Below are 27,383 nucleotides of genomic sequence, written 5' to 3' on the forward strand. Positions count from 1 at the left end.
CGGAAGTGGCGAGAAGGCGGGATTTCCGCTGCCAGCGAAGTGCGCGTCCGCCGTAGCCGTGGGTTGCCCTGACGACGCGAAGCCGCCGTGAGCGTCGCGCTGGAACCGCCCGGCCCCGGGGTCCCGGCCCCGGGGTCCCACTCAAGACGACAGCAACTACGATGAACGCTCCGAGGCAGAGTTAACTCGCCCACAGCCCCCGGCGGCTGCTTCCCGCCTCCCACCCCGCGCACTCGCCTGGTTGTAGGTGTCCGAGCTATGAAACCCTGCAGATATACCCGGCGCTACACACCCCCAGCAACGTAAATCAAAGTTAAAAAAAAAAAAGGCAATTCACAAAGTACACATTTCTGCTCGGAAACAGCACAATATTTATTTAACATCTTTATATATTTATATATATATAATTTTTTCTGCATTGCAGATTGTGTCGAGTTTTATACATCTTTATTTACAACGATTTAAAATAATTATATTTCATCTCTGGCAGGTATTTACAAAGTCAATAGTAACTACATTTCACATTTCAACAACAGTCAACAGCATTAACCAGCTCAGTAAGACAGTTAAGATAATGGCTTACATGCACCAATAACATGATCTTCGATACGTGCCATCTTCAGCTCTAAGAATGAAGATCTTCCCTGGTCCCAGGTTAAAGGACATCATACAGCAGAGGTCGCGGTTTTTAATAACCCGTTTGGTTTAGTCCTTCACCAGTACCAAATCTTGAGTGCCTGGGGTTCATACCAGCACGCAGGGCTATCCTGGTGAAGAGGGGCTCACACCACCAATCCGTGTCCTTTCGCCTAGCCTGTCTGTCCACAAGAAGTGGGCTACTTGCTGCTTATGCTCCTTCTATGACAGAGATAAGATTACATAATGCTAAAGTAGTAAAAATCCTCAGAAACCTTAGTTCAGAGAAACAAACCTGGTATGACAGAAAAAAGTAAGAAAATAATCTTTTAACCCTTGCAGAATGTTTCTTTTTGCTAGCAAAATTGACGGCATATCCTGTATTCTTACAAGGACGAAAACAGATCAAAAGATTAATTGTAAAGTACAGGAATTACAAATTTAAAAAATGCAGCACGGGGTACCTCAATTTAGTAGTTGTTGGTTTTTTTTTTATAGCAAATAAAAGCTACCATAGTAAATCTAAAATGTATTAAGATTATCTGATTTAATTACTAAAAATCTTTATTAGCTTTTTCCTGGAATCTTCGATATGGAAAAAATGTTAAATGATTCAATTTTATTTAATCATATGGTATTTTTCCGTAAGTAACCAGCTAGTAGTATCCTTCCCAAAAGTATTCACTATCTGCAAGAAAACAGTAAGAAGTCTTGTTTCAAAGTAATCATTGAACACTGGCACACAAAAACACAGACACACCCCAGTACTAGGAATCTATTAATACTTTGACAAGTCGGTTTATCCTGAGTGATTGTTAACTCACATCTACTGTATACTTGAAGCCACAAAGTTTTTACTACTTGCATTTTTCATAAACGAATAGCATGAAAGTCTAGCACAACAATAACTGCCTGGACAGAAAGAACAGTGTCAATAGCCAGTATTTCTGTCACTCCCAAGTCGTCCTCATTTTAGAACAAAAGGTAAAAGGTTGCTTTATTCATACTATTTCTTCTGTTTTGTGATCAGTTCTGGGGAGGATGAGGACTCAAACACACAGGATCCACTACTGATTTGTAAGGAAGTTTCCATGACAAAGCACCATAGAGTCACTTTACTAGGAGATCCTCCCAAACAGAAATCTCCCCTGACCATTTTACCCTCTAAAACCAAAAACCTGTGTGAATTCTATACCACATTTTAATGAGTGATTAATCATCTCTTTGGGAGTCAAAGAGTTCTATCAGAATGCAAAGATACTCCACTCTGAATTGCTTACATCTCACCAACGGTAAAACACTGGGAGCTTACAACCAAGTAATTGGTTAATAAAACTTGATCTTATCACTTTGCTCATCATGCACAAGCGAAAATGTAGGGCAAGGTTTTACTGTACAGACACAAAATTTTACTATACATCTGTTCCCATCAACAGCTCCTCACAGGAATAGTTTAGTAATCCTTTATGACAGGAGGGATAATTTATGGACCCATTTTAAATTCATTTGGTCCCTCAGATACTACCTTTGGTAAAATCCGATGAACACAGTAAAAAAAAAAAAAAAATCAGGGGAGGGAGGTAGCCTAGAGAAAAATAAATAAAAGAATGGAAGCAAAAATTGTAATTTTTTCACTAAATCTTGAATACAGACAAATAACATGGGACAGATTTTTACTAAATCCATTTCTGGAAGCTATAAGGTACCCTTAAGACTTCTCCAGCTTGCTTCTCAACTTTTAATGTCACAGGCCTTGACACTTGCCAAACTTACTAGGCAGGTTTATCTGAAATGGCTAGCTGTTATGTTTTGAAATCTTGTTCCAAGATTTGTTTTATTTTAAATAAAATTTCATAATGACTATGTGGAAATCCTCATACATATCAGTCTTGCAAAATTCACTTACTGCTTGTTTTCAGGAACTACTGACAAACCAAACTGCTCACAGCTTTCCATCATTTTCCACCACTGTGTAAGAGGCAGGTGAGTATTTTGGCTCTTCAGCTGGTCATCGCATGCGAATTTTGACAGACTGATACATGTATTCACTAACACAACACCCATGTCATGATGTTACCCTGAATCACCTACAGCAAAGCTTTCCACAGCAAAGTTTATCCAAGTACCAGTGGGAAAACAAACTAAAAAATAATCAAGAGAGATTAAGACCCATACACAGCATTTAAAATACTGAAGAAAATATAAAATATTGAACAATTTGATATAAACCAAGAATGCAATGCAAGTACAGAGGATCTGGCTTCTTTGCTTACCATGCTTGGAAAGGAGTGATATTTTGCAACTTTAGTCCTGCAATTATCCTAAACAAGAAATTTAAATAAATAAAAGGGGTATGTTTATTCTTCTGATGCAAACTATTCCTATGATGTAAATGCTTGTTACAAATGAGACCTAGCTAATGGCTTTAATGCTATATTAAACATGCCAAGGTAGCAGTATCTTTGGCAATGAGAAAATTGCAGAATTTAAGGATGAGATTATTAGATTTACTAACATCAGAAACATCTTTTTGTTTTGTGTGCAGTACATACATTTCATTCAAACATGTTCCACTATATTTTCCAGACCTCCTCCAGGATTATGAGTACAGTACCTAGTCTGTACTGCTTGATTTTTATGGTTTTACTCAAAAAGTTATTCTCAGTTCTCACTTAGTCTTCAAATTAATTTAAATTTGTAAGCCAAGATAAACAAAAATTTCTGGTTTGTGATCAAAGTTAAAATGCTGAACACTTAAAAGAGATAGCCATTGGTTCATGATAAAATAGGACAAGTTTAAACTCTTAGGTTAAAATACAGCCATAGCATAGAATTATCTATTCCAAAATTAATTTTTCAAAATATAATTCTCTGAACATGTTATACATTAAATATTGAGGAAAATTTCCCTGGAGCTAAAATTTTCCAAGAACACTAGTAATCTTCATTAAAGAAGTAAAACAAACCACATAGTATCTGGAGACAAAAAGGGGTTAGAGTTGGGGTCACCTTACTACAGAGTAGCTTTACCACCATTAAGATGCAGGTTTCCCCCTTAATCTTGAAAAATATGTTCATATTTACATACAGTATACACACAGTTGAGGCAATTGATTGTCAACACGTGACAAATGTATGTACCTACCCACACACACGTAAACCTCACATGGTGAGAAAAAACCCTGTCCCAGTAAACTCCAGTATTCATAAAGTAGTGCAAATAAATACTTTGTCAGAAAACAATTTTTTTCTCACTATTTTGATGTTAAAACAGATAATTTTAATTATGTTAAAGCTAGCAGGAGTATGTTGGAAATGCTGTATTTAAGACCAACACACTTGCAAACTACAAATACTAGATCTAATGCTTACTGGCTGCAATGTGATGTTCAGCATTACTGAATGAAGTATGCTGTTAAAAAACTTTTCCAAATTCACATCAGAAAGGGTGTTGAAAGAAATCTGCATTTAAAATGCACAGTGACATACAAAGTCTCCAAATGAAAACTAAAAGGATAATACAGCAATTTAAACTTTCATTTTAATAGGTATTTTTACTTCATCACACTGCTGCCTGCAGGATGAAAAAATGGCTCATCATTCAACCAAAAAGCTGCTCACAATAAACCCCTTAAAAGGATAATCAAGCTAGAGTTAGCAATACCAACATTTTATATTTTCTTAAAATTATAAAGCTCCCCAAAAATGAGTTGCGAAATGGCAGCATATTGTAATGAGGTAAAAATTGTATCAAGTAATAATTCATTTACCCCTACTTACATGTATATATACATCAAAATATAGTACCCACACTTCCTCACCTAAGAATTATATGTATGTGCATGCGTGTGCACATACACAGGGAAAAATCATAGTGTTCTGCTTTTTGACCTTCTTTTATAATGCTGCAGTTGCATTGAAATACTGCAGAAATCTAAATCTAGTGCCTCAATGTCAAGTACCAAATGTTCTAAAACAAGACACAGCCGAGTAAATTCAGGATAAAGAGATTTACGTTTAAATATTTGCACAGGTGTCAGAAAATTTAAGTATGTTTTGTACTTTGTTTAGTACTTAGCATATATAATCAGAAAGCCAGCATATTATTCCCTCAACCCACATCCCAGACACTTCTGATTTTATTTCTGCCACAGTACTTTGAAGTGTACTGAACTTCAGTGTATAAAGTTTCGCTACAATCTTAATGCACCTTGGCATAGTCTGAGACACATCTAGAAGCATTAATGATAAACACGATACACAGCACTGGCAAAGCCTGTTATTACAGCTGGTTTGTAGATATTAGTGATGACTCATTTTGTAAGACAGTTGTTGAACAGTACTTGTCTGAAAAACGACAAAACAATCTCCCACAACTGAAACATTGCACTAAAAGGGTAATTTTGAGAAGCTACAGATGTACCACATCAGCACATAGCAAAAAATATATATATATTTTTTACAGGGGTAAATTTGAACTCTTTGAAAAGCCTTATATGGGGTAGGTATATATACACAAGAACAAACCAAAATACAATGGATGAAACCATAACAAAAGGCACATCATCAAAATGAGAACTGTAAAAATATCTTAAAAGGTAGTTTGACTAAAGTTTTAACCAATTCGAATTTATGCACATACTTTTGACTTCCCCATCTGAAGTCACTGAGCTGTCTCACTTTCCTGAAATAGTTTAATAGTGTGGGGCCCCACACATAAGAATATTTAAAAAAAAATAAAAAAAAAAAATAAAAAGGTTTGTAAAATTTGGCCTGATGCCAATTTAAGTGTCCTAAAACTTCTGGAGGAATGCTTATAATGGCAAATGTAGAAAGTAGAGAACCTTGCTAATGAACAACTCTACTTTTTAAAATACTAAAATAAAGTAATTATTAAAAAATTAGCTGACACTCCTGACCTTTTCTTTTGCAAAGATTTAAGCAAATTATTTGGTCCTTTGCAATTTACAGTGATGGCTCTTTAATAGAATTTCCTTTGTGATGGCCTCTACAAAATATAAATTTTGTACTTTCAGCCACGACTTACCAACTGTCTCCACTAGCAAAACTTTATAAAGTAAAGAAGAGTTTAACCATATACAGCTTTTGACATTTTTACAGAAAATGCCTCATAGCTTAATCTCAACTTTGCCTTAGTTCCATCTGTATGTGACTGGTGGTCCTTAAAGATTAACTTCAATTTAGAAACCGTAAGTTTTTCTTTCTGATGATGATGATACTATTTACTCTTTAACTGAATTTCTGCATCAGCCCAGATGCCGTTTAATTCACTTTATGTATGTAAGATATGCAGACTAGACTACCAAAGTGACTCATCAAACCACAAAAAAACCTTCAAAGATTTAAATGAATTTTAATGTAAATTTGAAAGAAAGTTCTATTTGAAATAAAGATTCAAAAGAAAAAAAAAAACAACCAAAAAACCAAACCAACTACCAGCAATGCAACACCATGTCATCGTCCTGAATTTCTTAAAGACTATCATTCAAAGACAGCCTGCTATTTATAACTGCTTATGTTTATCCTTCACAGTGACAGTGAAACCAAAGTGCCCACATAAAGATTGTAACTCTTTCCTGTGGGTTTACAATTTGTAAACTTCCAGGATATCATACATGACTTAAGTATAGAGGATGAACTTTCCCCTTTTCTCTCTAGCAATCCAAAAACAGAGAGAGAGAGATGGAGAGACACTGACAAACATTCTCCTATGTAACCAGAAATGTGCTTCTAAAGAGTGTTCTCTAGCATAAGTACCAGCCACTGCCCATACACCAGTCATATACATTCAAGGCTTGGCTCAATGGCATGAGTTCTGAATTTCCTAGAGTAGGGCCAATCCACTAAAATAAGAGTTAAAAAAACTCAACGGGTTATAAATACCAAGGCAATGAAGTGTGATCCTTCTAGAAAAAAGGACTGTCAGTACCCCTTTGCGCAAACGGTGTTTCTAGAAAAGCATTTCACATTGAAGCTTCAGTGTTTCTAGCAAACTATTGTCTCTATCCCTGAGACAGCCCCTTATGCGTATGGTCTGTCTGGACTGCAGGATTCTTCAAATTACTCCATGATTGAATTCAGGGACACTGAGAAAGCAGCTGAGAGGGGCAGGGGTGTCCAACAGCCATGATACCATAGAAAGCAGCCTGAGAAATACTCTTTACCCGAATACACCTTTCAATTCAGTGATCAGCACCTCACAAGAACAACAACAACAAAAAAAATGGAGCAGAGCTAGCCATTAATTCCTGGGAAAGTAGTGTTTCTCTCCCACTTACAAACCAAATTGCTTTAACAGCATGGTGTTGTCTAAATTTTAGTCTATATGCAGAATGACCCTGTGTCCTGGAGGGGAAGACATGTAACATTACATATGGCTACAACGCCATTAGAAGTGCATTGTAACCTACATTACCTACTTAGAATCCTCTCTCTGAGGGACAACAACTTGTTAATATGCATGTCTCAGTTGCTGAACATCAAAAGCTTCTGGGATGAGAGACTGGGGGCAGGCAAGAAAAAACTACCCTCATTTTCATGAAAAAAGTGCTGTAGGCAGCCAGGAGCAGCAATGACAATCCCCTCCCCAGAATTGATTGCACAGACTCAGAGAGGTCCAAAGTCACACTAGAATCTCTGAGGCACTCCTGGTTCTGAGAAAGAAAAGTCATGATCCAGTAGTCTTTGCAGTACTGTAGACCGAGAAAACAAACCCGTTTCTATTTCTTAACAAAGCCAAAGCATCATCTCATAGGGATCACATTCACCATTTCCGCCGGTGTCTCCAGTCTCACAGTGTTGAAATGGGACTGATCAGCCTACGATGGATTGCACATCACCCAAGGAGAAAGGAAGGCATGGAAAAAGGCATACAGTACATTATATACTGCTTCACAACCATGGGGGGGGGGGGGTACGGGACGCGGGGGGGTGAAGGTGAGGGAAGAATTATTGCTGTTTCAGTAATACAGTATGATCGCTAAACCAAATCAAACAAGATCACAACAGTCAGTATTTTCACACTGCGGGATGATGGTTCATGTTTTGCCTAAGGATGAACTTGCCTGGGGATTAAAGGGAAAGAGGGAATCCTAAGGAAGGGAGTCAAAGTTACACCTGGGATATCAGCTGCATATTGAAACTTGGAGATCGAGACTGCTTGGTTAGGGGAGCTCCTGGGGGAAGGAGATCTTTACCTTCCCCAGCTTGGCCTAGTCGGTCCTCCTGTAGGCTGATAGTTGAAAACCGATTGGTGTTGCCAGCTCCAAGATTGGTAACACCCTCTGTACCAGCTCCAACACTGGAGCCTGCTTGACTGCCATTCACATAGTCAAATGATTTACTGGAGGAAGCACTGGCGGTCCTGATCAGGCTCAAACTGTTGGCTTTTGGCACCACCTGCCCAGCAGGCAGGCTGAGGTGTTTCTTAGTAGGTGTCATCTCAATTATATCTGCACCAAGGTCAGTGGATTGGTGCATGTACTGCTTCCGAGCTACTGAATCTCGAGGGCTCTCATTGGATTTTGCTGCAGAAGAGGTTTCTTTGTCCTTAGCAGAACGCCCACTTGCTGTTTTCCTTAAGCTGCCCTTCTGGGATACAGACGATAGAGGTTTGGTCCCAACTGGCTGGCTGCTGAGGGAAGCTCCTGATGAAAATCCTTCATCAGCATCATTAAGGTTCACAGATTCCTCTCTTCCATTTACACCTTCAGCATCTATTAAGAAAAAACAACCAAAAAAACCCCAAACCAATCAGAACACACAGTAAGCATTCAAGTTACATGAAGACATAGATGCACACAGAATGTCAAAACAAACCTCATTTGCTAATCCACCTGGTTTTCACTTGCTTTAAAGTTTCTGATTGTCAGCCAATAATCTTCCTGTCATATTTAGCAGAATAACAGAACCTAACAATAAGTACTCCCTGAGCTTGCCTTTCCTCTATGTCACTTTTACCAGTCAGAATATCTCCTGAACTTTGTCTATAAACAAGAAGAATTAGGCCCCATTTGGTTATTTTGTTTTAGTTCTGTCTGCAGATACTGGTGCCCATTCTCCTCCTACACATGCTTAAAAAAAAAAAAAAAAAAAAATCAAACCTTTCAGACTATTTTTATCCTATTTTGAGGCAAGAACTAAGCATGTTCAGGATCTCTTCCAGTCAGAGTAAGTTCTGGCGGGTGCTCTGTAAGCTTCAGAATTAGGCTACTTCCTAGGCCAGCAATCACAATGCTCCAACAGAGGTAGAAGGCTTCTGTTGTGTGTAGCTGGCACTTCAAATGATGTGACTATACTTTCTGTTGGAGATTAACATAATTCCTAGTTCTCTCTCCTCCAGAGCTCAATCCTCCCTGCATTTCCAGCAATCCTATCTAGATGCTTCCACCATATTTGCTTTTATCTCAGCATCTAGATTTTTCAGAGAAAAAACCCAACTCTTAATTAAGAGAAATTTAACCTCTGAAACACTTCATGTTGTAGAAGAGGCACTGTGCTTTTGATTGGAATCTCAAGGAGAAAAAAAAGCCTGACAAACTTCTTTCTTAAATCCTTGTTTTCAGGCCTACAATATGATTAGGGCTGTACACTTGTTTTTTGTTTTTTTTTTTAAATCTTATTCCAGTCCTTTTTCTAAGCTCCAAGTGCTCAAAAGAAGAGTTTTTGTTTCAGTAGAAAACTGAATAGCATTCAAATTTCAAAACTGAAAATGGAGCTTGAGTTTTTGCTCCATATCTCTCATTTCAGTGGCAAAAAGCCATAAAGTTTAACCACGTTAGCAAAACAGCAGACATTCAGGCTATAAGAATTTTGCTTTTCTTTATAAAAGCTGTGGAGCCTGATTATTTGTGAGAAATCTGCAAAGCCTATGGATCTGTCCCAGCTAAAGCCACTGTACTGCTCTACTGGCAGTTTGTTCAACCCAGCTTGCCGCCAAGCAAACATGTTTAAATCTCTTTTGTGGAATGGGGAAAAAGTGGTGGCAAGGATAAGAGATTCTAACATTTGAGTGGAAGCTCATCCTTTCACGCTGATTGTTAGCACAGCACTAAGGAAAATTTTACATTATGGCAAGCAGAACAGACACAAAGCTTTCAGTGTTGTTGCTGCCTCTGTGTAGCAGGAATATAGCCTGATCCAAGTTCGCATTTCTGAAGTGTAAAGCAAAAAGAAAACTTTACAAGGAGGTTTTATTATTCTGTTTTAAATTTACTACTTCTTTTCAGGAAACTTTGCCTTGGAATTACCATTACTGTGTATCAGCTTACAAAAGATGTTTAGCCATCTCCAAATCAGACCATTCTCAGGCCTCTTTCAGAACAATGCAACGTGAGATTATTCTGTAGTTTTATATAGTTCTGTTTGACTCATTAGCCTCCCAGAAGCAAAAAGGTAATATAGTTCATATTACTGCAGTCTTCCTTCCTTGGTAAAGCCTTTAGCCTTAGAAGAAGCAGCTTCTTAGGTTTCAAGGGCTATTATTAAAATGATGGGTGCGTTACTTGCTTTAACTTCCTGTAACCATATTTAAAATATATATACTTTTCCCCCCCTCCTGCCCACCCTGTTTGGTCAGACTAGGCCTTCATCTTCTCATTGAGACGTAAGTATATTTTCTTACATTAGACAGTGATATATTTTATTCACAATCCACCACATCTCCATCCCCCCCCCCCCCCCAACCTTCCCACACATAACCAAAGATGCTAATAAAAATATGACGTAACTGGAACATACTGAAAGCAAGAGCACTTTTTCAATAAACCAACATTTATGTTTCTTTATATAATCATGCAAAGCTGGATGAAAGCGTGTTTGGTTACAAGCAGCAATAGCAGCAGCTGAAGTCCCCTCTCAAGCCCTTCTTATTCAAATGAAAGATGTCTAACTTGCAAGAAGGTATCTCCAGACAATACTGCTAAGCTTTTTATTATTACAAGAACATTAGCCGTCTTCAAAGTTTACATTAAAACATTGCTGAGTAACAGGATGCTAAAACAGACATTCCTATTCAGGGACAGTGAAGCAGAAGAGTCACACTGAAAAAGTGGCGTTTTATCCACAGAATTTAAAGACAAGACTGAGAGGGGTTGTTGCAAGCTTTTGGATGCTGCAACTATATAGAGACCCAAGCAGCTCAGCAGTGCTCAAAAATGAAGAAGATAGAGAAGACAACATGCAAGAGAATTTCTGTCAAGTCAGATCCATGTACCTATAGAAGTTCACAGTGGGATTGAAGTAATTCAGCAAACATTTATTCTTTTCCCAATACATGTTATTTTTCCTCTAAAAACTGCCCTCAGAAACAATTAAAAAAATGTTTGAGTCCTTACATACTCTGTTTGGGGGGGAAAAACAGGATGAAGTCATAAAGTTTTGGGTTTTTTCCCCCCCAATAGACCAATAAGAGAATTAAAAAGGAAAACAAAAACTAAAAGCCTACTCCTCCCAAGCACCCTTCTACTGTAAGGCCAGAAGAGAAAGAGACAGCGCAACCTGACAGAAATTATATCAATTGCACTACAGTGTGTATTCAGGACTCTCACTGCTCCTTATCAGAGTAAGTCTGTCCCCAAATAATTTGTTATTTATGCCTGTACATAATTATTCTGTAGATGTAGATACAGCATTCTCCACTGACCCAAAATAGTGCACATAACCACAGCTGCTACCACTCAGAAGCAGAATACCTTGTAAGGCATTACTGAGTCATTCTTGAAATCTTCTGCCTTTTTCTACTTATTGGGTCAAAACACTGATCTGCAGAAGGGGTTTTATACAGCTTTTCAAAGTGACTCTTATTCTGTTTATCCTTCCCATACTGAAGGTTGAAAAGTCACTAGAAATTATTAGTCTCTCATTATATTGTTTGATATCAAAGTGATATTTATGAGAGGGAATTTGCTAGCTGAAACTTTCTGTGAAATCAGCATCAGTAAAAATCATAGACCACTATATATACACACACAATTCTATACTGATAATCACGCCAAACTCCATTACTTGGCCTTCTCTCAGATGCTATCAACTGGCAGAATTCAGTTTGCCCAAGCATGTAATTACACATTGCAATTATACATTGCTAATGCTACAGAAGTAAAGGGTATTCATCCCACTTCTATTGAAGTAAAGCATGTGGAATGATGCCTTATCCAAGAACATGCCAAATTATATAGATGTCTTAAATTAAGACTAGAAGGCCACATCTTTATCAACTTCTTTCCCACTTCCTGTCTCTCCCAGAAGGTTCTCTGCAGCTGAGGACTTCTCCATATCCTTCAGGTCATGCACATGCAAAGTTTAGTAAAACGGAGTAAGACCAACTGAACAAGTGAATTTAGGAGGAGACAGGACTCATTTACTGAGCATGCTCAAATTCACTATGCACCAAGGAGCATATTATAAACCCACACTAAACATTTTTATGCAACTATCTTCTACAGAAGCATGATGTCTTAATTGTTGTTTGATAGCAACTCTGATTAAGGGTAAGGATTCTGTGATAACATGACATTAAATCTCCAAATTCTCCGGATTATTGTTTCCAGAAGAACAAATCTGAAACCTACGTAGCTCATATCTAAATGTGCAAATAAATACCATTTATGATCAACTGATAAGCTTAGAGAGGCTGGAAATACCAAAGGAATGTTCAGATAGAAAAGAAGACCTAAGACAGAACACTTGAAAATATGTTTAGCCAAATTTACAAGAAATTAATTCTCATCTCTGAGGAGAAATCATGACTCAAATTCAGTACTCAAAACTATGTCTTTTATGGAGTAAAGATGAGGAAATTAATAACAGATGAATTTAAGCAAAATAAATTTCTACCAGCTACTCTATCTGCTATTCTTGAATGCAGACATACAAAGTCTTACAGCATTTGTGTGGACAGCATGACTGAGAAAGAAAGCAATAATTGTTTCTAAAGTTTTTAGAAACATGACAACCTGATTTCTTCTTGAAAACACAAGCGCTTTTTTGGTAGTTGTCTTTAGAGCAGCCAGCTCATTCATATAAATGAGTTGTACATGTATGAATTTTCAATTAAATGATGACTGGCAAATAAAAACATCAGCAGTTGTGCATCTTAGAGAGGCTCGACTTTTAATGGGAACAGGAAACTGCGTTCTTGGAAATTTAAAGACCGCAGACTAACAAGACACTATTGTAACTAAGTTGTAGCCAAATTCGTTTATACTGTCTACTTTTCAGGACTAGATTCATGTTCATCTGGTGCATTTTTTCCCTCTGAATATTACGTTAAAACATGCTCAGTAATAGAAAGTTTCCAAGCAATCACAAAGCTCTTGGCTATTACCCCTGCCTTTTTTTTTAATTATTATTATTATTGCCATGCCAAGCAGTCTTTCACCACACAGATGCAAGCCCCAGGCCAGCCCACGTGATAACAAAAGGTAGTACCTGACCTGATGTTAGGTATATAGGGGATGCGTGTATTGCAAAGAGAAGCTAATACACCCTGGGATAGCGGAAACACACACTAGAATGGAAAGAAGTTCTGCTTGGGGATAGGGAGCCAGGATCCTCCTCCAGCAACTGCCTCACTGACTTCTGCCTCCTCATCTCTGTCCTACCCTCTGTTGTGGCTGCTGCCAAGGTGGGCTCCGGGAAGCCATGCTCAGGGGTCCTGCGCATCAGCACCTCCCCCTCTTGCTCACGTTTGATCCCTAGGTCTGTGGAGCCGTGTTGGATCGGTGAGCCAGGTATGCTTGAGTCAGCCTCGTTTGAGAAGTCAAAGCCATCTGGGATTCAACATATAACATTTTAGTGCTTTTCTATTCCTTTCTTGGTATTCCAACCCAGGCAGGGAAAATAGAAGATTTATCGGACATGGAACAAAACACAAAACACTACCCATGCTTAGTTAAAAGTTGTGAGAACATCCACAGAAAGGGACAGGTGGGCTATACTGTAGACCAGAGACTAGCAAATGAATATAATGGCAACTACAGTGAAGACAAACATGACCCAGAGTCCTGAAAACAGAAGACAGCTACTTGTTGTCCTGCACGTCCTGATTCAGCTGAAGACCAGAGGTCATCAAATCCTTTTGCACATGATACAGAAAAAAAGAAAAAAGAAAAAAAAAAAGAAAAGAAAAAAGAGTACCACAGGAAAATATGTAATCCTTGTTTTCAGACTCTTTTACCCTCAGTTTATTTTTAGGTTATTCTACTTTTTACCTTCAGCCACTTATGCAGCTTTTTTAAATCAATGTTTTTTACATGCAGCAACAAAGCTTTGTAAGTATGACAAAGTGATTTCAAAGCAAGCTTTTTGCTACACCTACACTGAAGATGTCATCATATCTTGGTAAATATTACTACATATTTATTTTTTTTCTTCATACAGTCAAGCACATTTCTGTATGACAAAAAGTACTCACTGAGGAAAAATAAGGACTAATTGTAAGCTATCCAAAGCTATTTTATGACATGGCCCCTCTCTAAATCGGGCCATATGATGGTAGGAATGTGATGTTCAGCTTTTCCCTCTCCCATTGCCTTCGGTACCTTTAGGTAGCTGGAACCTTATGAAGATCTGGATAATACCATTCATTCCCTGAGCTATTTATGATGCCAGGCAGTTGAGTTTTAGTGTGGATTAAGGAAAGAACTCAAATTCTAAGCCAAACTCTACTCCTACAATTTTATGCTGTGTTACATGGAGAAAAAACCAAGTCTTATTGAACATTTTTCAGCTTCTCCATTTTCTCACCTACCTCATGGGTTATCACCAAATCAAAAACAAAACAAACACCCCAAATGTTCATGTTCATGCAGTGCTCTGAAGATGTAAAATACTACACATTGTTATGGAGTATCACTTTTCAGAAAAACAAACAGACAAAACCCCCCCCAACCAATGGTTCTGCAAACATTCAAACTCAGAAGCCAGATTACAGTGATGATGATGAATACAGTACACTACAGCATTTGCTCGTGGCAGAGAAAGCTCACCTTCTCTCCTCCAGCGATGACGACGGATAGAAGCTGTTGTAATAGCAGTCCGAGAAATCCTTGGCACTGTCGGAGTAACTTCTACTTTCAGTACCTTCTGGCCTTCTTGTGATGCATCAGGAGCATCAAAGGGCAGTGAATTCTTCATGGCATTTGCAACCTAAGATAAAAGTAAAATGCTGTACTATTACTGTCCTTGATTGCACTAATGGCAATATTAGATCTCTTGCTGGATACAGAAAGGGAAACAACCAAGAATTGTTAATTATGTCAGATCCCATCCAGATGGATGGCCCCATCCCCAAGGTTCACAGTTGATAACTACATTGAAAAGCTCATCACAAGCCTATTCCCAAAAATATAGCTGAATTTTCTCAATTTTTTGAGCTAATTTATTTTGTTCCACGTTTGTCACCTGTATTGACAGAAGTAACAACCTACACAGGAATGTCTCCATCCAAAAGAGACTGTAAAATGACAAGGAAAATACCATTTATGTTTTATGACAAGAATGTCATAAAACTAAGTCACAGGCCAAGCCAATGCAAACAGCATATGTCCTTGTGCATGGGGGATACAGGCCCAGTATCCACCCCACCCCCCCACCCCCCCCAGCAAACCCAACTAACCAAGGGGACTAGACTGCAGGTACTTGTAAGATTTTAAAAAAAAAAAAAAAAAAAAAAAAATTGCAACCTAAGCAATAAGCATCAAATCATTAAAATGCATTCATCTTTATTAGATCTAATTTTGAAGTTTTGTTTTGCAGCTTTAAGGAGAACGAGTGACCTCTTTTGGCTTTGACGTTTTAACTGCTTCTTTAAATTTTCCATAAAATGCCTTTGTGGGATTAGAGTTTTACTTTAAAAAATAAAAAAAGCAAATTTCAGTTAAATGTTTCCTAGTTTACAAGTAAATTGTTCACAAAGTGAACTTGTGTACCAGCTCTTGAAAAGCAAGCTGGGTCTCTATGGTATGTGCAGTACTCAACAATAACAAAGTTGCTGCACACAAAATGTGATTTAAAATTAAAAAAAAAAAAATTTTTCAAAGTGAACACACCTTGATTTTCCGAAATCTTATTGACTTTATACAACCAACCAGCAATAAAAATATTAGCCACATTTTAAACTTAACATTGCAACTTCATTCATAGATCTCTTACATTGCACAGCCATCTCTTTAACTCCCCCTCTAATGAAGACAGTAGATAAAGTAAGAGGGTCAGAGACATCTAGACTTAAACTAAAACAACTATGGAAAATGTAACTTGCTAATCTCTACAAAATCCTACCTAGCAACAGTTCCCACCATAATTTGGGTAGGCTATTCTCTCCACTACAGTTTACAAGAAGCATTATGAAAAGCAACTTTATGTTGGCTCCTAATTGATTTTCTCTTGTATCACAAAAAAATTTGATTTTGCAACTTGAGAGAACAGAGTTCACTATATGGCAAGAAAAACACATTTACTTAAATACATGTGGTCTGCATATCTTAAGTATATGTAGTCTACTTGTTAGCTCAAGGCAAAGGCATGTAAACCCAGTTTTAAGACACAGATAAAACTGTAAGGTTGACTGTTGTGTCCTCTCAAATGAAATACCGATCTGCTTTAGAATATGCATCTTTGCAAGATCCTCCACTTTTCTGACAGTGCATACATACATTTTTCTTCCTTTTAGACCATGTTTTTTTTCTAAGAACGGGCATTTTGTTTATTGTATAAAGACTTAGGGCTAGCTGATAGAGTAGTATCAACTGTTTAGCACATTACTACAAACAAGCATTTCCTAGTTTTATGCTGTAAGCAACATTTTCATATGTTCCCCTCAACCTAGTGACACAATTAATGCACTTTTAAACCACATTAATGTTGTCTTGATATTCTGACGTTTCCAGAGGCCTTGGAAATGTAAGGGACATCCAACAATGCCTTGAAGTCCCAAACTCCACATATAGCAAATCTGCTTAACTAATTAAGTTGTCTTTTGTTACCATTTGCAAAAACACAAACTACGAGAAATCTACTAAACCACTGGAACAGACCCTATTGGCAGAGCTTTGTACTATTTGTCTTGTGAAGATCTCGGATAACATTTGATAAAAAGACTCTATCCATGCATATGGGATGCCATAAAAGCTCCATGAATTAAAGGTGTTTATTTGCATTATAATAAAGTAAAAGTGACTTTCCTACAAGTTATAACAGGCAAACCATCCAGCAACAACGAGAAGAAATGAAACCGTTTCAAACAGTAAAGCCACAGGTCACAGGATATTAACTAAATAATTTTCACTTCCTGGGGGGCTGGAATGGCTGCCATATAGCTGATCCTGATCTTCAGCTGTTGTTGTGATCCTGTAACTCCCCATTAAACATCTTCTCCACTGTCTTCCTGTCTGACTTCCAACCAGCACAAAAGATGATTGGCACCATCACAGAAATGCTGCTCATTATCATTCTGCTTTCCACTTGTCCAACATTGATTTGCCCTTTGCTAGCCATCTCTCAGCCTCAACACTTGTTTGTGAACTACTCTCCTATTCACACATAGGCCTTTTTCTGTGCCATCCTCTTGAAATGGTACAAACCACATTCACCCTATCCTTGATCACATTAAAGACTTCAGAAACTCATTTCTGCTGTACTGGACCAAAGCAGATCAAGTTCAACAGTATCCAATGGTCTGCCTTCCCATCTTCTACTCACTAGAGTTGCGCCCTCTTTTGAATAGGTATCCTTCTCACCATACAAGATTAAAATTTAAAAGTTAGCAGCAGAAAGCTTCTGCAACGGGACCAGAAAAGTGACAGAGCACTTTTGCTTGTTGAACCTTTTAACAGCTGGCCCCTTCTAACAGCACAAATTGTACTTCTGGGGACTGAGGACAACCATATGGAGATAAAAATCAATGCAACGGTAAAACTTTGAAACAATCTAAACAACCAGTTTGAATGAGTCACAGCTCTTCTCCGACAGAAAAATACAAAACTGCGATCCTTCGGGATGCAAAAAAACTTGCTTACTATGTCTAATCCAGCACTGAAAGGAGGAAAACAAACAAACAGCACAATTCAGACTTGGCTTGCCAAGTCTGCAACTATCGATGACAAAGGAGGGCTGGTTTCAGGCCAGGCATCCACTTTTACCTAACAGAAAGGAGCTCTAACGAAAAGAGCATCCAACAAAAGCAGTAAGAACATCAATAAAATACACTGGATAAAGGTGCTGTTATAATAGGGACTTGCTGATCCATGCTTCTTGTGTACCAGCTTAAGAAAGCCTGTGCATCTCTGCACTGAAGACAGGGATTTCAGTCTGAAACAAGCACAGAACTCTGGTGTTCGAAGGAAGAGACTGATTGACTGGAACTGAACTACTCCGCAGGTCCAGGCTAGCTTGGTAGTAACATCAAGGCTTGGTGATTAGTTTCCTTCTGTAGAAACTCCCAGTTTTCAGGACTATGAAACCAATACCCAGTGTCTGTTAACAGAGATACTTCTCTTTTCCCAGAAAAAGCCTTTCCCTTGCATTACTTCCTGCCCTTTCCAGTGCAGTCTGGGTAACAGTGAAAGAAGACAACTTCTACATTACAGATATTTCATAGCTTTCTGATGCTGCTATTTCAGGTTGGAATTTTTTTTTTTTTAAGTCCACAGGCCATAATTTAAACCTATTTAAATAAGAGCATGGATCTACTACATTGTCAAAAATATTTCTCCAGAAGACATACCCAAACACAGGGACTGTGATGTTTCTCATTGTAATGATGACTGATGGTATTCCCATAATTATACAAATAGCTTGAATACAGATATCTAAAAATAATCCTAATGTGGGGATTTGCCTGAATATGACATGAACTTCAAAGAATTTGCTGCTGTTAGGAAATCCTAGGCAGAGGCTGAACTTGAAACTTATCTGGGATGCTGCACAGATGATATTTTACTTGGTGCCAGTAGTTTTTTAAGTGTAAAATACAAAATTTTATAATGCTGCTAAATTATACACATCTCCTGGAGAATGCAACGGGGTGAAAGGACTCCAACCTTTGCAAAAGTTAAATTGCCTTAATATATAGCATGAGGCCAAGGACACGCAGGTCATCGTTTTATAAAACTGACAATTTCTTAAAGCTGCTTTTTAAAAATTGAGTAAAACAAGACAGGAAGCAAGGCAATAATCAGAGTATTAAGAAGAAAACCCCACAGATGTGCCTGCACGTATATGCATGAAAAACCTGACAACTGGGGAAGGGCGAAAAGATCGGTGATGTCATGATGTCACCGACACCAGACAATGGGATGGAGAGGCAAAAGTAGCTTTGGAAAAAAACCAAAGACATTCTAGAAGAGTCTTACAATTAGAAGTAATCTCTAAGGCCATACTGATTAAAAATGAACAATCGGGACTGAAAATTGTCATATCATCAACTGAATTAAGTTCCAGATCCTCCTACAGACCTTTTAAATGTAGTAGTTTGATAGGGTGGCCCAATTCAGCAGGTTCAATATTTAATTTAAAACTTTCAATCTGATGGAGCGATGAGTCATTTCCAAAAGGAACCAACTATTATAATAATTCAATGGATACCAAGCATCTAAAATGCAGCAGTGTCAGAAAGCTTGTAGATAAATTTTACAGCCAATATTAATTAATCAAGAGAACAATTTTATGTAATTTATTGCAGAAGCGAGGGATCTCAGATTGCCACATAAAAAAATTTTTCCCAATCCACTCCTTTCTCAGTTATGTAAAAAGCAGTGAAATTTTACTGCTGTTAGTTCAGAGGAGCACTAAAGGCTTCTAGCCATAATTCTGATGCAGAAACTGAGACGATAGTCTATTTACATTATTCTCCTTAATTTTCCATCTTACGTTGATCCTCGTTCCTCCATCTGACAAAAAATAAAATTCTTCCATTCCTGCTTTCTCTGTCAACCTCCTCATATCTCCCCAATCACATCCACCTGCATCCACCCCAGTCTCACCACTTTCCTCATTTCATTTCTCTCTTTTTATGATCAGAGCAGCAAGTATAGTGGAAATTGAAAAAGCCAAACAATTAGAACCACCCCATTCTATTGCTCCTCTCTAAAGAAGGTAAAGATTAAGACCTGTGGGACTTTGATCAATCAAAATCTGACCTTGACTCTGGAGATGAAGCTCCTTTTCACTTTCGGTTCTATCCTGTTGTTGCTTTCTCTACTGTGTTATCAGTTAAACCACACAGCATAGTCTAAGACCCACTGAAGGTCTAGAAGCAAAGAAAACACCTTTTTTTGCAACCAATGTCTTGTGACATATAACCATTTGGTTAAGCTTCTTTGAATCACTCATCAGTAGCTTAGGCCAAAACGACACAAACATTTTGATCCAACTGTAATACATTAGAAAATCCTAGCTTTCAGCATCAGTGAGTCCTAGGAGATCCCAACACCCTAGCTTAATACTCAAGCAGAAAAAGCATGGTATAAATAGCCATGTTGAATACACCAGCTGCTAACAACCACTTGCATTTGTGAGTGCAGTAAATGGCCACAAATGCTTTCATTACCAGTCCACTTCAGAAACACATCCATACTCCTCTTAACCAAGTCCATAAATTGCAATAGATTGTTTCTTACCAGCAGAGGCTGTGAGTAGAGTTCAAGCTGTGCTCTGTAAATTATGTCCTCCAATACCTCCTGGCCAAGATCCCACTGACCATTATATCTAAAAAGTAAAGAAAGATATTTATTTTTCATATCTTACAAACTCAATCTTGTCTTTTTTCTGCCCAAATCCAGCTCTTCACTTCTCTGCTTATGTAGAAAGCTCATCAACTGTGCATACACCCCAGCCCCTTCACTTCTTTTAAAAGTATAGACAAAGCATTGTATTATTAATCTTGTTGGCATAACAAAAAAGCTGCTCCCTGTCACCTGCAAGCAAGACAAAGTTGATGCCATAATCAGGACAAACTTAAACAATAAAAAAAATGGGGTCAAGATGTAAAGGTTAACACTACTTAGCAGAACTGAATTTCCATCAGAAATGGATTTTTGCTACCTCAGAAGCTACTGACATTCAAGAAGTCTGCATTTCATCAGGTTATCTTGGCCTATTATGCTTGTGAACAGAAGGTATCTGGTAGTAGTGGAAACTTGCGAAAAGATGAAGCCAGAAGCCTACCTCTTTTCAGCACCTACTGCTGGCCCTTCAACACCTAATTCAATGCTGACAAGGATATTTTCAAATATCTGAGGGAGCAAGTTAACAGGAAATACACTAATCAAGTTATAAACTTGTGTTATGAGTTTAACTATTTTTTCAATCATAAAACAACTAGCATATATATTCTAATTCATGTAAACCCAGACATTTCTCTTTATACAAAAAAACCATCCACTTACATGGCGTAATAGACACCTGTGAGCAGCTGCACCATGAAGTCAGGGTCTAACACCACTCTACCACAGTGTTCTTTCCAGCGTTTCTCATGCTGCCGTGGAAATCCACTGACACACAGCCTGAAAAAACACACCATGGTAACAAAATGTCAACCCCACAAAGACTATAAATGTCTTTACATCACAGAGATTTTAGTTTATTTTCAAAATTTATGTTTCAGAATCTAAGTACACAACACAGAACATTCTTAGGTTGCTCTCCCAACCATTAAAGCAGTTTTATAACAGTGCCTTGAGATGTGGCTTGCTGATAATCCAGTGTTATTCCCATATAGCCATTAACTCTATCTGTTTTCTTCAAATCATAACCAGCTTCTAAAGAATGAGGGTGGCAAGATGTTCTCTGCTGCCAGCCACCAAGTAGGAGACTCTCCCAAAATTCAGTAACCAAAAGCAACTTTCTTTAAAGGAAACATTTCAGTGGTATAGAAGACAAATATGTCATCTCCCATCTAATGTATAATGACAGCATGCAATCACCTTTTACCTAAAGTTGGATAACACAAGATACTGTATTCTTGAGAACTGCTCTCAGCTGCCTTCTAAAAAAAATACTTCTGACCCTTGGGCCTGCCTTCCCATATACTGCATAGCATTGAGCCTCCGCAAAAACCCAGAATAATTTATTCATAACTTTAATATCTGAATCTTCATCATGGAAGCAACACATGGCCACTAATACGTAATAACTGCTGCACTGTTTCAAAAACAACAAAAAATCCCTAATCTATAAAATGTTGCCTTTCTTTTCTCCCCAAAGAATGGATCTAATTTTCAAATGCAGGAAAATTCAACATATTTGGCAAATTTAGCACAGCCACAACTCAAGTGAAGATGATGGACACATACCAAGAATTAACCCATTCCCATCAGAAATCATGGGAAAGAAAACAAGGCTGTAATCTTAACTGCTTGTGTGTGTTACTACGGAATATACATTGTTGGAAGCTAGTCTAATGCTTCTTTGCTACATAACTAAATTGCATGTAATGCTTTTCTTTCATGGCAGTATTGTGCTGAAGCAAACAAGCTAAGTTAAAAAAAAACATTTAAAGAGGTTCCTCTGTTTGGGGGTAGCAGGAAAGAGAATTTATCTCATTTTAGACAAAAATGCTGTTAAAAACAGGCATATGGGAATATCAGATATACTTGAGATTTTTCAGAACAAAAAGCAGGGATCTTTGCCAAACAGATGCTTCTAAATGCTTCAAATATAACCTTCTATTCAAGTAGAAGGTTATGTAAAGGGCATGTATAAGAGTTTGAGAAATCACAGTAGTGAATTCTCCAGAAAGTGGGATGTTGTTATCAAGGAAAAAAAAAGAAAGGAAGGAAAAAAAGGAATAAAAAACCCAAATCAAAGAAAAATCCAAACAAACGATTAAAACCCAGAACATTGTGCAAGCACATCATATAAACCATCCTCAGAAGCAAGACATTAATATTTGGAAGTAGAAGAAACTGGTGGTATTCCTCACAGGATTTTTAAGCTGACCATACTGAAAAATGTCTGAAAGATATGTAAATCCAAAAAATGCAAATCAGTCTGAGTAGCTTCAACTGATTTTCCCCCAAAATTGCTTTTTTTCTTTCCAAATAGCAGTAAGTTACATAACTAGAACAAAAGCCCAAGCAGTAGTAAGATAATTCATGTGTTTTAATTGGAAATTTGACACTCTGCTTGTATACAGATAAGTTGCAGGACTGACCAAGAGTTACATATTTTAAGTTATTAAACACAACAAGTAAATTCTTTTTTTTTTTGCTGGATGAATATTTAGAAGTCTAGATGCACCCTGCAAGGCTATTTCAAAGGCAAGTGTCTCACCTGGAACCCATCCTACAAAGTGATTGATAAGAAGAGTCAGGCATATAGACAATAGCAGAATTGTAGCATAGCATAAGAAAGCTCAGCACCTCAAACCTGAAAAGAGACAAGAGCAAAACCTTTCATGGTTTAAATTCTCAATATATCATCAGAATTTAACACAAGAATTCTACAACTCGGTCTCAAAAAAAACCCCACAGGAAAAACTGTCAGAAGTAAACACGCAAATCCTGAAATCCTCTTTCATTATAATTCACTAACTTGAAACAGGCTATTAAAGGTTCAGTATTAAACACTTAAAATTATTGTTACTGAAAACCATTAGCATATGCAGAAACTATGGAGGAAATGGCATATGGCATAATATTTGGACAAAGTTATAGAACTAGACAAGTCTGCAATGCATTCAAAATTATTTTATCAGTTTCCCAGAGCTGGCTTTAGACATAGGTAAAGCTGGCAGTCACTATAACAGCAGGGCAATTTCTTCTCATCCCTAGTTCTGCCTATCCACTCAGCTCTATTACTCTCTTCCTGTGGAAAAAGCAGTCAACAGCCTCAGAGCCAAAGCTGAATTTTGTTACATTTCCAGGAAAATTTGAGTTGACAGACGTAAACCCAAAGATATTCCTGACAGACACAGAAATGACAGAGAAGTCACTCTCTTCTAAATTAACTAGTAGAAGAAAACACAAAGTTGGAACAAACAACAAAAATACTATACCTTAAGATTACCAAGACTGTTCTCTATTTATTTCCAGGCACCTACGTTGAGAAAGGACTGAACACATAATATATTTGGTCTTAATGTTTAAGGACTTGTTCTCTGCCTAGTGAAGCACCTCTCATATTAGAATACATCCACCTACCGGTTCTGTGCTGTGAAGGTTTCTCTTTGAGGATGAAGATCACTGTAAACTACCCTGATGAGATCATGCTGACATAGAGCTCCTTCAGTTAAAGCCATGGATCCAATAGTAGAGGGCTAGAAGTAGGTGGTGGGAGGAGGAAGGAAGGAGGGGGGAGAAATCAAGCCATAAGTAAAAGGTCCCCGAAAGCACTAAAACTCCTAACCACCCAAGCCAAAAGACACACTTATCTTGTGATCTGTAAAAATGAAGATTATTCCAGAGTACAGTACATCAAAAAACATTACTTAATTTCTTTATTATAAATTTTCCACACTTACAAGCAATAGAGCAGGTGAGAGCAATTTTCAACTTTGATTCTTACATATCCATTTATAGTAAGTTTATCCTAATTGCACAGACCTTTTGTACAGTAACAGTAGAGAAAGGAAAACATGATTCCAAGTTCAAACTGTATTAAGAAAGGGTTAGAAGGAAGACTAGTTTTATACTAACACGTAAGAGGCAAAAAACCACAGTTGCAAGTACAACACAACTAACCTCTGTTCAAAATGGGCACTGTCAGCAAAGATTTTTCAACATTTACATTCCTTTTCTTCTACTAATGCTATTGAATTTGATTACACTAATTGCAAGCTACTGACATTGAAAACTTTCTGCAACAAGATGCACCTAAAATGGCCTGTTGCATCAAATGGATCCAGTTTTCATTCCTCTAATAGATCCAGTTCTAATTTACCACCGCAGGTCTCTTACCTCATGATATATTGATGGTTTAGATAATGAAGGGATGGTGAAAGATAAGACTTTGTTGTTTCCATCTTTGTCAGCAATTTCCTGCATTAAAAAACAAAACCAAAACCCAAACAGAAGTAAGGAGATAGGACATGGAATAATTTTCAAATCTTAGAAGACATTTAACAAATAAGAAGTTAGATGTCCCAATCTGATAAGTCTATTAACACCCTAAGGTCTCTGTGCCTTTGCAGAATATCAGCAAATTTACATACATATTTAAAAAGTGGGAAAGACCTCTATCACAGACTGTTTTGCAGAATCAGTCTGCAACACTTAAAAAAACCAACATTGGCTCCTTGATCACTGTGACTTCATAAAAAAAAAAAAAAAAGAACAAAAAGTTTTTCTAGCCCCCCTTTACATTATAACATTTATTAATAATAGAATTGCACAGTGGAGCAAGGCTAAACTTTAAGCCCAAAAGATACAGACACATGAGGGCCAATGAGTCACTTGCTGACAATGGGCAGTACTTCATAATTAATGCACCACAGAGAAAAGGTGAAATCAAGGGGACTTGCAAAGTTTCTTCAGGCATTCTATCAGTAAGAAATACAAAGAGTATTTTCTCAAAAGGCTTCCAAACTGGTCAGGTTTTATAGTTGCTAGGCTACTACATAAGCAAATCCAGCAGTTTTTCAAGCAAATATACTAAGAGCAATTACGTAAGACTATACCAAAAAGGAGTCCAAAATCCTGCGTTTTCACTTTGTACAGCAAATTTCCAAACAATGAGCTCTAGTCATTCCTGTTTACGTGAAAACTTAGTCCAAGGTAGCACAGTACTTGTAGTAAGCTTTAAGGATTACAATGGGAGGACAGTTGATAGAATTTAGCAGAATGCAAAAGATTTATCCTTGTCTTTTAACTTCCTAAAAATTGAGAAAACTTCACTCCTTCAGTCTCAGTATATGTGCAGAAAAATATCAACAATTTAACCAAAGAAAAAAAAATAGCAGGAGCCACTGTCCATTTTGAGGCCTCTTTCTTCCTGAATCTGGACAGAATGAAGAAATTACTGTCCTTAAAAAATATGAATCACCAACATGACTTTCAAAGGAACTGCAAAAGGACCTTTATGAGAAAACAGTTGACAAAGATAAACATGCTACTTCAACCCAGCAAACAGTACCAAAAATCAGCAAGCAGTTTCCAATGTTTTTTCTATCAGAATAAATCTAAATAACTGCATCTTCCAGTTGTTAGAGCTGATCTACAGACATATAACAAGAATATTTTATTCTTAAGAATCACAATTTGACTGTTCTGTGTCTCATCATGTGTAGAAACATAATACACAATTTAAAGGAGGGGTTTACTATAATAGTAGAGAGAAGGGCAATGTTTCAGTATAATATGTTTTAAAGTCATATAACACAGAAATTCCCATTAGAGAATGCCTATCTTGGCAGTATTGCTAAATTTATCAAACAGCCTCATAACATTACAAGAGTAAACATTTCCAGGCTAAGGTAAGGATATAAAAAACTTTTACATCCAACAGCCAAACTTAATCATCTACAGTTACCTTTACTTATTCTTAAAAATCACAGTTCCACTAAAGACAACTATCTGCCTTAAATGTACACATGCATGTATCTAAGTGCTAGCATGCAGAGTGGTTTCAGCTTCAAATTACCCTTAAAAAGACATATTCGCGGGGGGGTGGGGTGGGGGGGTAGTGAGACATGAAGATTGACCAAGCACATTGGCCTGACAATCATTTCCATAGAAAGTTGCATTTTTCAACATTAAGGAGTGCTACTTATTTTCCTTACAAACACAAGTATATAACAGTTCAAGAAAGCCCATGAGATGACCCTTTTTATTTAAAATGTTTGTCCGAAAAAGATTACCATAAAAAAATATTTTTGCAAACACGTTCTTACTAAACCTTCATTACATTATGCTTTTCTCCAGATTAAATAGGTTTTCATGTACGTGTATTATAATTTTAAATATGTTGTTCTAATAATTTACTTTTTTCCTCGTGGTCAGTGATGCAAAACCTCAGATCAAAGCTTTCCTCAGCCATTCCCACCCATCTCACTTACCAAGTTGTAAATGCCAAGCAGCAATGCTTCAATACAACCATTACTCTGCCTGTCCCTGCTGGCAGTAAGACGCAGATACACCCAGATCACCTCTGGCAAAAACTGCAGTGTGAATCTCTTGAGCCGAACTTCAGAACTACGATAAAGTTCAAAGAGCTGGTGGCAAACAGGCTCCAGGAGCTGCGGAAAGGCAAAAAGGTTAATGAATTACAGTTTGGTTTCCCTAACAAGGGAAAATGAAATAGCAAATATAGGGGCTATATCATATAGCCTCTGCAGCCAGTAAAAATGACATTCCTTGATGGCAAGTAAGTGAATGAACCAAAATGGTATCTGCATTCATTTTAAGGAGATCTATAGGGACAGACCTGAGGGGCACTGGTATGCAGTACTGGGAAACATAGCCTTACTATAGCCACTACCATCTTGTGCTTTGAGAACATTATTCTCTATTGCTGTCAGTATGAGATTTATTTTGCATACAGGTATTAATTTAAGGCATGTGACAGACACACGGCTTGAACTATGTGCACCGTAAAACTTTAATGGTGCAGCTGTAAGGTTTATAAAAGTACACTGGTTAAAGATTAGCTGCTAATGACAGCTGCTAATGACAAGTCTATTGACAGAAATATGAATTAATTTCTTACCTACAGCTTTTTAGTCTCAAACCCCACAAGCATGCATTTGTTCATTACAATGGAAACTGAGTTTTCCATCTTAAGCTGCCCTT

At 37.5% G+C, this 27,383-nt stretch overlaps 1 protein-coding gene across 7 annotated transcripts in view; it reads right to left on the reverse strand.

The window, feature by feature from the left end:
• Positions 1-359: 359 nt before the first annotated feature.
• Positions 360-27,383, reverse strand: part of HYCC2 (hyccin PI4KA lipid kinase complex subunit 2) — a 59,609-nt gene continuing 32,585 nt past the window's right edge. For 4 of the 7 annotated variants that reach the window (XM_075512542.1, XM_075512543.1, XM_075512544.1 and 1 more), the window contains 9 exons: positions 26,651-26,830; positions 24,555-24,635; positions 23,799-23,914; positions 22,930-23,025; positions 21,045-21,161; positions 20,277-20,364; positions 14,646-14,805; positions 13,260-13,427; positions 360-8,372 (listed from right to left, as the gene is read on the reverse strand). In XM_075512542.1, coding sequence (XP_075368657.1) covers positions 7,768-8,372; positions 13,260-13,427; positions 14,646-14,805; positions 20,277-20,364; positions 21,045-21,161; positions 22,930-23,025; positions 23,799-23,914; positions 24,555-24,635; positions 26,651-26,830 — 1,611 coding nt within the window. In that variant the 3' untranslated portion in view covers positions 360-7,767. The remainder of the gene's footprint in view (positions 8,373-13,259; positions 13,428-14,645; positions 14,806-20,276; positions 20,365-21,044; positions 21,162-22,929; positions 23,026-23,798; positions 23,915-24,554; positions 24,636-26,650; positions 26,831-27,383) is intronic. The other 3 variants (XM_075512546.1, XM_075512547.1, XM_075512548.1) reach the window with 3 other exon arrangements.

This window comes from Mycteria americana, chromosome 9, assembly GCF_035582795.1.
Source record: "Mycteria americana isolate JAX WOST 10 ecotype Jacksonville Zoo and Gardens chromosome 9, USCA_MyAme_1.0, whole genome shotgun sequence".
Classification (NCBI taxonomy): Eukaryota; Metazoa; Chordata; class Aves; order Ciconiiformes; family Ciconiidae; genus Mycteria; species Mycteria americana.